Source organism: Mycteria americana, chromosome 9, assembly GCF_035582795.1.
Source record: "Mycteria americana isolate JAX WOST 10 ecotype Jacksonville Zoo and Gardens chromosome 9, USCA_MyAme_1.0, whole genome shotgun sequence".
NCBI lineage: Eukaryota > Metazoa > Chordata > Aves > Ciconiiformes > Ciconiidae > Mycteria > Mycteria americana.
Genome location: NC_134373.1, coordinates 11,908,609 through 11,923,870, shown reverse-complemented (window position 1 = coordinate 11,923,870; position 15,262 = coordinate 11,908,609). Strand labels below are relative to the sequence as shown.

Here is a 15,262-nt window from a genome sequence, read left to right as displayed (position 1 = left end):
TCTGGGGAAAGTGTCAGAGCACAGTTCTTTGGTGTCCTTTAAACAGTAGCTTAAAAACAACACGAAGATCTCTTGAAGTTTGCAAGAGCCAGCTACCCAGAGTTTTTCTTACTTTCAGGAGTGTTGATTTGTGTTTTGTTGAATACCTTTGTGTGTCGTGTAAGTTTGCTGGTCCTTGAGCATGGAAACACAGTGAAACAAATTGAAATAAGTAGCAACGTGTAGGCATACATGCTGTCCTTTCTGCAGTGGATTGTATGCAATCCTTATAAATAATTGGGCTAGTCTGCAAAAAATGGAAGGACATAAGAGGATAGAATTAAATTAATTGAAAAACTTTTTTCCTGCCATATTTGCGATATTGCAGTGTACAAGGTATTTATTGATCTGGTCAGTATAAATGCCCTAGGTATGTACATTTGCTCACTTAACAATGCTGTCAGTTTGCCATAGTGCTTCCAGAGGACCAGTACACCCTATTTACGGATTTGATTCTCTCCACTGCCCTTTCAGTAGCTTGGACAAGTATTCTTTAGGAGTTGCTCAGTAAAAATCTGTAATTGCTCTGAAACACCCCTTAGCAACCATCCAAGGACATTCTTCTCCAAATACCAGCTCTGTGAAAGTACTTTGCAGTCAGAAACTAGTATGCAGAAATTCCAATAACAGAAACACAATCTTTGAAATAATAACAAATTAAGAGTAAACTTCTCTTTGTATTTATCCAGCAATTAATTCCTAAAACACAGTAAAAGGCTAACCACTGTCACAAGTGATATAGACTGCAAGGCCTGTTAGAAAATTATTAGTGTTGAATAATTTCTGTACATGGAACTGTATAAATACTAAGCACCAGGGAAATGCACTCTAAGAACTAAGAGAAATCCAGTTTATGACTGCTCGCTCATACAGACTTATAACAGCATTTCAGATGTTCGTGTGTTGTACACTCGGAGGGAGAAAGTCCTAAATTAAAATTAGGAAGAGGAGTAGTCTTTGTGCTGTGACCAGTGGAAGAAAATAGATGTACGTGGTGTGACACTGCAGACAAACTTGTAATCTGGATTAATGGGAATACCTGCAGAAAAAAAAGAGGTGTTTGGCAAAACACTGACAAAATCAATACCACTTTGAAATGATTATATGTCTTGCTACATTGTCTTGCCAGTTAAAGAGAAATGAGTGCATGGACATATCCAAGTGTTTAGTGCAGCAACTTGATGTAATGTAATTAGGACAAGTAAGGGATCAATATATAACTTCTTTTTCACTCACAAGACCAAATGATAGTATATTATTTCAAATCAGTGTGGGAATCTATCATCCTTTCCCTATCTGCCTTCAGGTCCTGTCAAATGAAAATCTGGCTTAAATAAGTCCTTGTTAGTGAGTCGGGTTATCTAAAATCAAGACAAAATATTTAATATATGTCACAGTTACTCAATGAAAATACTAACTGGTTTTCTAGGACCTTCAGCACCCATTTCGGACATAGTAATTAAAATGATACTTGAGACAATCCACTTAAATGCTTCATCTCATTTGGGATTCAGAGACCTGCGAATGCCGCTCGGTAATAGTCTGGGCTTTCCTCTGTACTGTCAGATCTGTAGAGGAGAATTTCCCGAGGCTGGATTTTTTCTGCCGGTGTGGCTTGTCGGCTCTGTGGATGCCAGCTGAGCTACAGGTTGTTCTTCCACGTGGGTTTAAGCTCTCCATTGCTGAAATAATCTTTGTGCCTTCAGTTCAGTGAGCTAATTCTACCTGGTGAAGTCCAGCTTGTGATCGGCCTGTATACAGTAAAGATAAGGATATATTCCAACATTGGAAGATGTCTGCAGATAAAATTTTATTTTTACTATAATGCTCATTACAGCACAAAGTAAAGAACACTAATAAAAGTTGTTGATGAGTTTCGTACTTCTAATATTAAGTCTGTAGAAAAAGTAACATGGAAAGGTTTTTATTAGCTGCTGGTGTATATTTTCAGGAAAAAAATGTGAACACTCCCAACTGAAACTCTCTTTAAGAATTTGGAGATCTGAGAGCTGAGCTGATGAAACAGTTGTTCATCATTCCAAAACCTGCACCCTTGCTTAAGTCTAATAATAGTTATACATAACAGGCTCTGTGCTTTCTTTTTGGTTTTTTTTTCCTTCATTCGGAGTGTTTAACAACTTCTGAATTTGAAGAATTTTAAAACAAAATATTTCTGTTAATGAAATAACCCATTAATGATGTTGTCACAGGTTTTAGAATTTATTTCCAAAAATGGACTCTATCCTTTGATAATTAGGAAGTGCCATTATCTGCCCTTCAGGAATTAAAAAAAAAAAAAAAAAAAAGAAGTTATTTAAAGTTGAAGCCATTCATGCATGAACATGGTTATCACTGAAGATCAAGAAAGTAATCTGTTCAGGTCATTGGACATCCATCATCAACACATACGTAACTGCACAAGCTCCATTTCATCACTGTCAGCTGCTGAATGGAGCAATATTTTTTCTATCGTACTGATGGATGCGAATGCACATTCTCAGCTCTGACCTCAAATTGCAGCAACAACGCTGCAATATACTTCTGACATATTTTTCCTAAACATTATACATGGCTGTGTATCTTACACAGAAACATGTCTCAATGTGTAATAAACATTCCTTAACAATAATGTGTTTCTCACTTCAAAATGAATACCTTTGAAAATGAAGTAAAATCATGAAACAGTAAATTAGAAAAATGGCCAATTGGAGAAAGCTGCACAGCGGTGACTCAAGATGGTTATTAACCTGTACTGGTTTTATCTGTTCTTTCCAATTCACAGGCTTTGATCGTTCTCTGGTATCTCTGTCTCTTGCTGTTACAATTAGCAATGATAGATTCTATTGTAATTAATTAATAAAAAGTAAATCTCATGGAAAAAAGGGCTGAAGGACTAAGGCCTTTGCAAATGGGTATATGGCAGCTATCTCCTGTCAGCAAAGGTTATGTATATCAGTGGTGTGAAACTTATAACCTGCTTCAGAGGCACAATAAATACTGGGTTTTGCTATAAGGAACTGCATGTAGATATGACTGTGGGTATGGTGGACAAAAATTGAGATGAGCATCTTACATATATTACAGGTCTAAAGAACACAGTGTTATTCTCAGACTGCTTTCTGTGTTAAGTAGCTGATGCTAATTAAAAAGGTCAAGCATTTCCTGTAAAACCAGGCTTCTGATTCAGATTTCTGGCAGAGGGAAGAAGGGTCAAACTGTCTTATTATGGACTTTCATCTTTTTTTAATGTAATGATGCACAGTACTCTCTCCCTATTAAAAGAAAAACATCACCTGTAACGGTATTTGAACTTTTTAAAAAAATCCAATAGATTTGAAGTTTGTTGAGTTTTTCTGTTGGTGATGGTACCTCTGTCTGAAGTCTCAGCTTATGTGTCATCAGAGCCTGGCTGATGCCTTTCGCTGGTACCTGCAAGTGGGTTCAGAGAATAATCCAGGCTGCTGTGGGTGTTGCCACTCAGCTTGAAATCGAGGAGTTCTCTGCTTTCCTGTATATTTTGTTATTTAAATATTATGATAAATGTACATGAGATGGAAATACTTTCGTGTGAGCATTCTGATTTCATAAACATTCACTGGTTCTTCATAGCTGTTAGGTTTGCGCTAAGTCTAGGAAATACTGATTTTTATTAGCGTGCTAGTGGGCATAAGATTAGAGAATTGCTTTAAATGATTTCTTTTGGTAGAGAAAAATGCAGAAATCAGACCGTCTCACTCTTAGCTAAATTCTGATTTGTTTGAGTTTGGCAGGTGAGGGAGAGGGGAACAGACTCTGAAGTCTGGTGTTTGCACCCTCCGGTGGGGAATAGTTTGTGGCCGTTCTGACATGGGCTGGCAAGGAAGCATGCTAAATGGTTCAAGTGAAATGCCTTTTTTTTCTTTCTTTCTTTTTCAAACGTCCACCACGATACATAAGACTGCAGACAGTTGTGATAAAAGATGCTGCTTTAGTCCTTTTTCCATCGGAGGAGTGGCAAGAATGAAATTCCAGTGTGAATCTTTCTCAAGGACATAAGGGTTATCTCAAGGACACAAGGTTAATATGTCTTCAAATAGACACCATCAACTTAGAAATGTATTTTCCACATTTGAATATGATTAATTTTGCAGTGAAAAGATCTGGACAAAATGGTATTTTTCTCTGTTCTTCCAGCTTGTTTGTGAATTTTGAGATAACCTGTTTACAAGATAGTTAAATTCTGCAGCATCTTAAGAACTGTTGCGGTTTTATGTGCTTAAGTAGTCATGCATGCTTCCATTTGCAGGGTTATTTTAAATTCTGGTGATTGCATAGCACCACAAACTCTTTTTTGCTAGTAGGACTGTGAGGCAGCCTGGAGGTGGGCAGCGAGCTCCGGGGGGCACACACTGCCTTCAGGAGGGGTGACTGTGGAAGTGGGGCCACCGCCTGTTTCAACTATGTGCTTCAGGGGATGGGTATCTTTGTAATTTGTCCCCTTCTGTTTCTGAGTCTCCAGCAGCAAGGTTTTTGTTCTTTTAATTCAGCAGATTGTGTTCTGCCAGCTTGGTTAATAACTCAGATATTTGCTGCTGGGGGTCCAGAGCGAACCTAGGCAGAAGGACTGAAATTGCCAGCTCTGGATGTGTAACGGAGCAGTTGAGCATATGCAGCGCTCCCTCCCACCGACAGGCAGTGACGCCAGCGCTGCCAGAGGACTGAGCATGGCATATTGTTTCTCCTGTATGCTTGATTATTTATTTATGCATTCCGATTCATAATAGCATAATAACAGACGAAACAATAAGATAATTATTTTGCTTCTTGGGTGGTTAAAATTAACTGTGCTTGTTGCATATTTATTCAGTAAAAAGATACAAGATATTTAGTAATTGCCCAGAAATTCATTATCTGCATAATGTTCTGTTTCTGCATGACCATTAATCTGTGCCAACAGCCAGAATGCAGCAATATCTGATGTAATTAGTTTTCCCCTTACATGCCAAGGAGAACATCTGGGCTAATTGCGTGTTGTTGACAAAAGTTGCCATTCTAATGGGGGTCCCTGTTTGTGCACACACACACTCATTATACGTCCAAACATACTCATGATTGCACTTTATCCTCAAGCAAACCGAAAGTTCTTACTGATGAGATACTCTTGGTGATTTGTTACTGGGGTCATACAATGTCTGCGGGCAGCATTAGTAAATGTTAGCAGGAATAACATGCACCCCTTTTAAACAGAAAACAAACAAACCTGTAATGCCGCTTCTTCTGTTTTATTTTTCCAGCCACCACTGGTCCAAGCGATTTTCAGTGGCGATCCAGAAGAGATACGGATGTTGATCTACAAAACTGAGGATGTCAACGCCTTGGTATGTGACTTGGCATGTTATGTGCCTGTGATACGTAAGCACCATGCTATGAACTGTTGCAATGACAGTATTAATCATGTCCTTAGTAATTAACACGTAACAGAATGGAAATTATTTGGAAGTTAGAGATTTGGGGCTTCAGTGGAATCCTAATTAGTAGTCTGAAATATAATTATCTCTAGCAGGTGACTTTAAATTTTCTAAGTGTATGGTAATTATTCCAAATGTCCAGGTCAGTCAGGGACATTGTTTTCTCTCTTACTGAGAAAATGAATGAAAACAGCTGAAAGCAGCATATTTTTACTCTCTGCAGAGTTTCCTTTTATGAAGAGTCTTTGCAGATCAGGAGCTGTTATTCAGCATTTGACTGTACTTGAAATAAAGCTTCACTATAGGGTCTCAGCAGTGAGAGTAAGAAAGCAGTATCTTGGCCACGATTTGCCCACAAAGGAATCACTGTTCTGCAGATTGGCTTATTCTAGCCAGAACAATGGTAAGCAGCTGTAAACAAGTAGTAGTTAACTGTTTTGGCAGTGAAAAAAAAATCTCCATTTAAACTTGGTCTTTTTGCAGAAATTGGGGTTTTTTTTCCCTTCTTTGATTTTAACTTGAATCCGTACTGTTAGAAATGAACCCTGCCAGTCCTGGCTACAATCTGTGGCCTCTCAAAGTGGTAAGAATATAAAGCAGAAGCAGAATGGTGATTTCCAGGTGTTTCCTGGACTTATGAATTAACCTTCCTTTTGTCTTTCTCTGACATAAAGCCATCAGTTTATTCGTAGCTAACTCCAGCAGTTTGTCTGGTGTAGTCTTGGCACTGCAGCTTTTGCAGGCAGTGAGGTCCAACCATCTGCTTCAGAGCTGCAGAAAGGAACTGGAGAAGAATTGGTTCCACTCTGTTTGCTGTCAAGTGGAAGGAAAGACTTGCTATTTTAAATGGGGAATCTGCTCAAAGAAGATCTTGACGTTAGGCTTTCCCTGTCGTTATCAATACCTGGTTGTTTTATTGAAATAAGTTCCTAAAAGTGCTTCCTTAAAGCATGATCTCCCTTGAGTTTCCTCCTTATTTGTTTTCCCTGATGGTCTTAAAAAACCAAAGAAAAAAACCAAACCCAAACAAACAAAAAAACCCAACCTAGTTGAACACGATAGTCCTAAAATTTCCTCTGTATTTCCTGTTGGCTTTTCAAAACAGCATTTCCTGTACAAGGTTATTGTAGGCTTCTGAAATGTTTTTATATCCTTTGGCTGCAAGTGTGGTAGTGATGGTTGCTAGGGAGATGCTCTCAACTGGCAGGTGCGATATTAAATGAAGAATGTGTATTTTTTAGATGAGTACCATAGTACTTAATAGAAAAAGTCATTGAACTTGAATGGTCTTGCCCAGAATCCTGTTTAAGATGCTAAAAGTCCATCCAAGAATGCTTTGCCTGAACAGCTATTTTGTCAGGAGCAAAAAACAAAGCTGTTCTTTGGAGTAATTAGAAAAACATTGGTCAGCATGAATTCTGAAGATTGTGTTCTGGATAGTGATTGCAGACAAGTGTCAAATGCTTAAAATGTCACTAAAGAAAGATGAAAAGATAGCATTTTCCCCCCTTGCGCTGTGAGCTGGCAATTTGCACCGCATGCTTACGTTTCTATTTTAAGTGTGTTTTTAATTACTTCCATGTTAGTGTTTCTCTAGTACTTGGTTGCTCACATGAGAGGAAACTCTGACACTGTTTGGCAGCGATTTGTTCTTTGTTGATCGTTTTGGTTAGCTGTGTTAATATCGGAATAGTTCAACTATAGGTAGGACAGGGAAACAAAATAAAACTCTGGGTTTGCAGCAAGCTTTGGGGATTTCTGAAGTTTTAAAAATTGTTTTTTGGAATCTGCAGCAAGAGAGGTATTTGGAAGGCAGAAGAAAAAAGCACATGGAGAAACTATGCAAAGTTAGGGATGTATATTCCCAAGAGAAAATTAATCTCAGAGGAAAGTGTTTCGAGCAAATCATAAGTTTAGAAGGTTACTTTTTTTTTGTCTGGTAAAATAATTAGTATCTTTCCAAGCCGGGAAGTGTATGTTGATAGAAATGGCTACGTTCTGGATGCTGCTATAATTGTGACTTCTCTTTTGCAACAAAGTGAAAGCTGTAACTGTTAGGCTTAGAAGTGTGGTTTTAGTTCGTTCTGCCACTGTAATCATCACTTTGACCTCTCCAGTCCCTAGCTATGCTTTGGGGGAATGTGATGCTACTTTTGCACCCTGAGGGCATGGACAGTGTTGTACTTGGCTGGCGGAGAGCAATTCCCTACCACTGAATACACACTATTTCCGTGGGAAATGTGGTCTGCCTGCGGCCAATGTTCAGCAGCCTGTTTTCCCAGGGCATTTGGGATATTGGGTTGGACCACCCAGACCACCAGGTTAGTTTCAGGTAGACATCCTCTACACTTGCTGTTTGGTACATTTAGAAATATCAGGGTGATCGTGCTGTGTGTGTGTAGGTGGGGATTTTTTGGGTGCTATTTTTACTTCGGAAAGAGTGTGAGGGAATGACCCCCAGAATCTAGGGATTATTCTGGATCCAGTGGTAACCCCTGGTTGGCTGGGATTTGCAATACATGCAGCTGCACAGCACCCTTCATCTGCAGAGTCCAGTTCTTATGTGCGATGTCATGATTTTCTACTAAACCAAAATCCTTTCTGAAAATTTCCATTTTCATCTCAGTCTTCCAGTTTAGTTTCCCTTAAAAATATTCAAAGTCAAACAGAAAAGGCAAAAAACCCTTCCAGTATTCTTCCCCATAACTAATGCGATGTTTGCAAGCCAAACCAGACATTTCTTTCCCTCCGTTTTTACTCTTTATCCCCTAATTCTGCATTTTCTCTTGGATAGAACCCTAAAACCAAAAATATATGCAAAACTTTGATGTCCCCAGAATATCTTCTATTGCATTCATATTTTTGGGAAAGTAAATAATACACCACCTCACCCCACCAGTGAGACTGTTGAAGGCAAGATTGGCTTTCCTAAAACTTAGTTGCTTCTGTTTCTGCTTCTCTTTGGGGCATAGTTGCTGATACGGCCTTCTGGGCTTCATCATCGTAGCCTCTTTGCTCGACGCTCTGCCAGCTGGAAAAGCTGCTGCTTCTCACTGCTCGTTGGTGTCAAGAGCTGCTTGTGCAAATGCTCTCCTACCCACTTTTGCCAAAACAAGATAGGTTAGGAGAAGAAAATGCTTTAGCTGAATTTGGCTTGTTTTCCTTAAAGCAGAGCTGCAGAACCAGCAGATCTAGGTGGGCTGCAGTAACTCCTGATGGGCCAGGCTGGGGATGGGCTCGAGCCATGTCAAGGTGTAGTGACCCTGGGCATCGCCTGCCTGTTTCTAGCTGCAGAGCAAGTCTGCAGAGGAAGGGGCAGTGGCACCAGCAGAGATTGCAAGGTCTTACATGCAGGACCGTGTATTTAGAGGGTGGTTTATTACAGGATAAGAAGGGCAAGAAGAAAGTCCTTACGGAGACACATGGATGTATGCTGTTTATTAGTTCTTTTTCTAATTATACTACTTGGTAAGGCATAGATTTGCATGACTGCCTTTGTTAGGAGGATTCAGGCTTTATCCAGGTCTTCACACACACACACACAAGTTATATATATTTCTGTAGTATTGCTAAGCATGCTTTTTGAGGTGGTATGAGTGCTTGAGGGTACAAGTGCGCAAACGTTTAGGACTGTGAGTCTGAAACGCTTTGCATGCTTGGGATAGCTGATGTGAAAAACAGCTTGTCGTTCAGTTTGGAGTGATGTGTTTGACTCGGGACTAAGAGAGACCATAACGTGGTATTTCAGTAATCTTGGGAACCAGACCCTCGTCTCTGCTCTCGTCCAAGGAATGATGAGTTTCTTTTTGGCACTGTGGAGCCTTGCAGGTGAATAAAGCTATCCTGGAAGTAAATGCTCCTCTTCTAGATGTAGTTCTGCTGTGCTGGAAAGTCTTCTGGAGGATTTAGTCAAGAACTTTGGAAGGCTTCTGCTTTGACACAATATGACAGTTTGGTGCTAGGTAATAGCTGTGTTTTCAGTGGGTATTTAGCCTCTAGTAGTGCTGTTTGATATGCTGTTAATGTGCTGTTAATTTAAGTGGGAAGTGATGGAGAATTTTTTTTCCTACAGAAGGAAATTCTGAACAATTCTCAGTTATGTAACGAAACTGAACATGAAATTGCATTGATGTTTGCGATGCAAGGTAGCCAGCATGACTTTTATTTAGAATAAATATTTTTTTCTTTTAGAAAATAAATATAGTTTTTTATATTTTATAAAGAAGATGTTTGAACTGTGAAGAAGATTCTGCTGGAGTTTACTGAGAGTCTGAAATATCCTGAGTTGCTTTGTACAGCATGCTAGTGTACTAGTGGGTACTAAGTTATGTACATCTGTGCTAGTGACCCATGTTATCAGTGTCCTCAAACTGTTTGAGACAGTTAAGGATGTACAAGCCATTAAAAGCTCATGGCAGGTTTTGGCTGTAGCTGCTTTATTTTCTTCAAAGGCAGCAACATCAGCCTGAAATACCTGAATTTTCTGAATCTGCTTTTCCCATCAACTCACGAGTGAAGTATGCTCCCATGCCATCAACCCCCCCCCCCCCCCCCCGAGTCAATATTGTATTTATAAAAATGGAGGAGTTATTTAAGTCTATCTTTTGAGCCTTAAATTGGAAACTTGCTGCTATAAACATTAAAATATTTCCATTAATTAGGATAACAGTTTCTACAGTCTCAATCTAGGATTAGTAATTAATTTTAAAAGTTATCTTTTTCTAGCATGAAAGCTACTGTCAGCTTCATGGACGGAAAGTGTTAGATGGGGGGGAGAGGGAAGATAATTTTTCTTGTCTCTAGAAGATCAAAGTATTTGCCTCTTCTACCTCATGGGCACTTGGCAATTAAAGACTTAGTCCAGAAAAATCTTTGTTTCTGAGGCTAAATTGAAGACTGTGGGGATGAGAGGTGCTGGAACCAGGGTCTGTGTTTTCAGACGGGAATTTCTGTGCTTGGTAATAGCAGAAGAAAGAGCACCAGGCATAAGTTACACAGCTTGACTTTCACCTCCCAGCTGGTGCTCACAGTTAAGCATTTCGATTTGCTTTGTGAATTACAGGCTTTAATAAAAGAATCTGTGAGAGGGAGGAAATCCTGAAGCAGCAGAGATTTTCTTTATACAGCATCAGCTTTTGGCTCTGAACGGTTGTAAATAGCCCAAGAAGTAGCTGCTCATTTGCTTTTACCCTCTTCAGTAGTTCCTAACCAGTTCCCAATATTTAATTTTCCTGAAGTCAAGTTGTATCTGAATGTTTGGTTTTTTTAATGGTACTGGCTACTTTGTGCTATTTAAAAAAGGTGTGCTCAGATGTTACAACAGTAAATGGAGTTAATGAGCAGGAGGTTTGTTTCTGTTATTGTTTCAGTTAGAGTTGTATCAATGGAAGTTGTAGCCATTCATGTGCCTCTGGTATAGTTTGTTCTGCCACGCAGGCGGATCGCTGGCCTCTTGAAGGTGGTGGGAATCCAAACACCTCATACCAATGAAACTTCATTAACTCTGTTTCTGTGGTGCATTAACTCCTTTTGTGCTGAACTGTTCCTGTTGGCTGCTCAGGCAGTTTGGCGACATAAAGAGGACACAGCCATTTATTTTCTGTAGCAGTTGCACTTATATTTTAATAGTAAATAACTCTGTCCCAAACATCTTCTGATCTGAACAGCTGCAGTTGATATAAAAGTTCAAATCCGTTATCTCCTTTGAGATGTCGGCTGTGTTGAGGAGGAAGTGTTGGCCTTTTTCTTAATGTGCCTGAATATTTTACATATGCTAATATGATCATCCGAGCCACTGTTCTGCTAATCTTCGTGTACTGTAAGGCTCTGATCCAATAAAGCACTTAAGGACTAGCCTAACTTTAAGCCTGTGAAGGGCCTTATCAGTGTCACTGTGATCACTTGGACAGTTTAAGCACGTGTTGAATATTTTTCTTGCTGAGGCCTTCTGTCCTGGATTGCCTGTTTGTTACTTAATTTCCTTTATCTGTACTTTTTAAAAAAAATGTGTACAGATAGTGTTAACATGCAGCATCATCTTTTCTGTGAACTAATATAAGTCACTGATACAGTTTTGGGGAGAGAGTGTTTATCTGGTCTCAGCATGATTTTCTAGCCATTGTTTAGCTTATCTACTGTCTCTTACTGACCTTTTGTTCCTCTGAGAACTGCACTTGAAGCAGGTCTGATTATTTGTCTTAACGTTATTTGTAATCCTGTTATCATTTCTTCTCCCCACCTCCTTTCCTTGCCTTGATAATGTATGTTCAGGTTTGGGGTACTGCCAGACCTTTCTGAAATGACAAATTTTCTTTTTATTCCTCTCTCTCTCTTTGTAACCTTCAATCTTCAGATCATTATTAATTTACTTATTTGTACTGCTTTTACTACCATCATGCCACAAGGACATCTGTAGCTGAATAGACATTAGTACGTGGGCCAGATGCAAAGCCAGTGAGCTATTTAAGTCTAGCTGAAGCTGTACACAGCTTTGAGGAGGACACAAGGAGTGTGGTTGGACAGATAGGTAGATGCCCCAGGTCCTCTCTTTCTGCATCAGCCTTGTGCAGAGCATAAACAGCAACTTGAGGATGTTCCTCCATTGTGTGGAGACTTCTTCCCGACAAACTCCTGAAAACATTGCCTGTAGGGCTCTTCTGTGTGTTTTTAATTTTCTGTACCACAGATCAGGCTTTGTTGTCTGCTGGTTCATGTGAGGGTGAACTCGTGATTTGTGCCTGGTTGTGATAAATGGAGAAATTTTAGGTTTTTTTCCTCTTGGAGAAATTAAGCTTAAATTCAGTTGTGTGATGAAACCCATCTTTCTCTGAAGACTTGATTCTCACTTAATTTGATAGGATTTTGCATTGATTTTAAAAAGTGAAAGCTGAGAATACTTACAGAGAGTTATCCCTGTTACAGAAGGATAAAAATTCTACCTTTCTGTTTCATGTCCTTTCCTCCCTCAATTATCAAATTTTCGTCAGATTTACAGTTTAGTATAAAATATTGCTTATAATCAATAAAGCACTGAATAGCCTTGGTTCCTTAATATAGAAAATTACTTGGTCTTGTATTGTTAGCATTCAACTTCAAAGTACTCTGTTCTGTTGCCAGACTTGGCTGTGTTGCAAGAAGCTGCCGCAAAATTTATCACTGACAGGTAGGATAGCTATTACAAATACTACATTGTGCTAAAGAGAGATTCATGCATTAAAAAGAACAAGCTAAAAAAATAAGTAAAACCGATTCTATTTTTGTACAAATGTTCGATCAGTCTTAGCGTATTTTTTGCCATGGATAGCCTTAGGATAGGTAATATGAAGCAATATTTATGAAAGGTCTCGTATGCACTCATGTAGCCTGTAAAAGCTAGTCCGTGGTGGATTATGATTTAGGAACTGAGCATATGAGAGAATCCAGCTTGTGATTTCGGTTCCTGGGCCGACTCTGCTGGATGGACACTGTTTAATATTGTTTTAATTTGCCTACCATGTGAGGAGATGAAGTTCTATAAGTTATCTTTCCCTCTGACCTGCGACAACTAGGATGTCACGTAATCTGTCTTTTGAGTGTTTTATGTGCATGCCCAATAGGTAAGATCAAACCCATTGCAGCAGAATTTGAGGACTACATACATGATGTATGTTTGGAAAACCATACGAATATAAAAATTAAATGTAACTTATTCTGTTGACCAGTGGCTCTGTGCCTCACACTGCTGGAAAACAATTTTCAGCATTCACATGACAAATGGTTCTGCTGCACCGATTTGTCCACGTTTATAGCATACTTTGAAGACAGTCCAAAACAGCTTGCGGTTGATGACCTCCTGGGCATGTTAAAAGTGATATTTTACTTGACAGGCTCAGAGATATGTTTCAGGGAGAGAGTGTAAATACTGGTAGGGTTTCTATGTTGGTATCGTTTGCAGAAAATCTGTTACCAGCTTACAGTATTTAATGCTGGTAGATTGTAATTTGATAAGTTTGATTGATAAGTCTCTTAGAATTTTTTTTTTATTAGTGGTTAAGAAACTGAAATGAAATACATTTAGGACTGGAAACAGGGGTCAAATAGCATGATTAGCAGTATTAGCAGTTCTTGTGATTTTTGTTGCCCATATTACAATGTTTAGCAGTTTCTTTTAAAGGCCTATGTTCTGGGATCATCTGAATAAAGCAATAAAAGAGAGGGTTTTTTGTAAACACTGTATTTACACCCCTTGAAGTTAGAAAAGAAAATCTTGAAAATGTGACTCCCTAATGCTGAAAATTACAGAAATCAAATAAAAGTGGATGTATTTCAGAAGTTGTATATATGATTATTAGCAATTCTTCTAAGTTTAAAGACACAGACCTGACTGGTAATATTTTCTTTATTTGTGTTTAAAGGTCGATTAAGTTGTGCAAACCCATTTTGGGCTGCTGTAGACAACCAGGCTAAATGATGTACAAGAAACTTTGTAGACTAAGAGGACTGTATCTTGTCCTTGTGTGTTGTTGCAAACCATTCTCCAGAGATATCCTTCTGACGAGTCTGGTATTATATTGTTGATGCAAACTGCATTACAACGTCTGATGTCCAGAAGCATCTGAATTACGTTGCTGCAATACTTACAGTGGAAAATGTTTCCAAGAGAGACCCAAGGATGATGTCTTTCCTCATTTTTTATTTGATTTGATTTGATCTACCTGTAAACAGGATATAAGAGTAAAGACAGTGTCTCTGCAAGGTCTGGTGGAACCAAGTGATAAAAAAGTTGAGGATTATTGGGAGGAATTGTGTTGTTCAGACCTTGAATTTTGTTCTTTCACTGGTTGAGATTGCATTTCTAATTACAATCAGAAATACACACAGAAAAATAAACACCATATACAAATCCATTGCTCTCTAACGCCAACGCTTGCAGTTAATGACCATGTTTTATAACTGGACGATCTATGGTTTTGTAGGATGCTGAGAAACGAACACCTCTTCATGTTGCATCATTCCTGGGGGATGCAGACATCATTGAGCTTCTCATTTTGTCAGGTAAGGTGGTGTCCCTCACTGTTATTAACTGGCAGATTAGCTAATTTTAAAGCTACAAGGAATACCCAGCAAAGCATATATGAGTGAACTTTGGGCAGTGCCTATTTCTGAGTTTCATAGAGCTGGCTGCAGTTGTTGCAAGCTTAGAAAATATATTTAAATTTGGTGATACAATTATAAAACATGCACTGTGACTGAGCGGAATTAATAAACAAAGCAACTAGTTTTTAAAAGCTTCTAAAGCATTGAAACTGACAGTATTTGTGGATTCAGAAACTTGCTGAAGTACATATTTGAAATGTGGCCTCATGTCCTGGAGTACAAGCCAAGAATTCCTGTTAAGCAAAAATTATTATGGAATAATAGCAAAAAGGCTATGAATGAGTTTGAATGCATTGTAAGTGATATTGACATTAGAAACATGACTCTAAGAGTTGGGAAGTTGATTTGGAGAATAGAAACTGTGCAGTAGGATGTATCTAAACAAAAAGTAAAAAAATACTTCCAAACTGTTGTAGTGACAAAAAAACACGATCAAAATATGTCAGAACAAAGCATAAAACAGACATCTCTCAAGAAGCACACATAATTCATGGCAAACTCCTGGATGTGCTTGCAGATTTCAAAGGCAGTGTTTTTCTAAACTGGAGAACTGTAAGGGTAAAGCTTATGGGGGTTTAAGAGTGTGGGATTGAAAGGAACCTTATGGTACAAACGTCTAAGCCCTTGCAAGCAACCTTGCT

The 15,262-nt window shown here is 38.8% G+C and overlaps 1 protein-coding gene across 13 annotated transcripts in view; it reads left to right on the top strand.

Annotated features, from left to right (window-relative positions):
* Nucleotides 1-15,262, top strand: part of ANKRD44 (ankyrin repeat domain 44) — a 153,248-nt gene that overhangs the window by 68,151 nt on the left and 69,835 nt on the right. For all 13 annotated transcript variants that reach the window (XR_012777127.1, XM_075511978.1, XM_075511981.1 and 10 more), the window contains 2 exons: nucleotides 5,313-5,396; nucleotides 14,441-14,519. Coding sequence is in view for 12 of the 13 variants with exons in the window: in XM_075511983.1 (XP_075368098.1) it covers nucleotides 5,313-5,396; nucleotides 14,441-14,519 (163 nt within the window). In the remaining variant the exon portion in view is untranslated. The remainder of the gene's footprint in view (nucleotides 1-5,312; nucleotides 5,397-14,440; nucleotides 14,520-15,262) is intronic.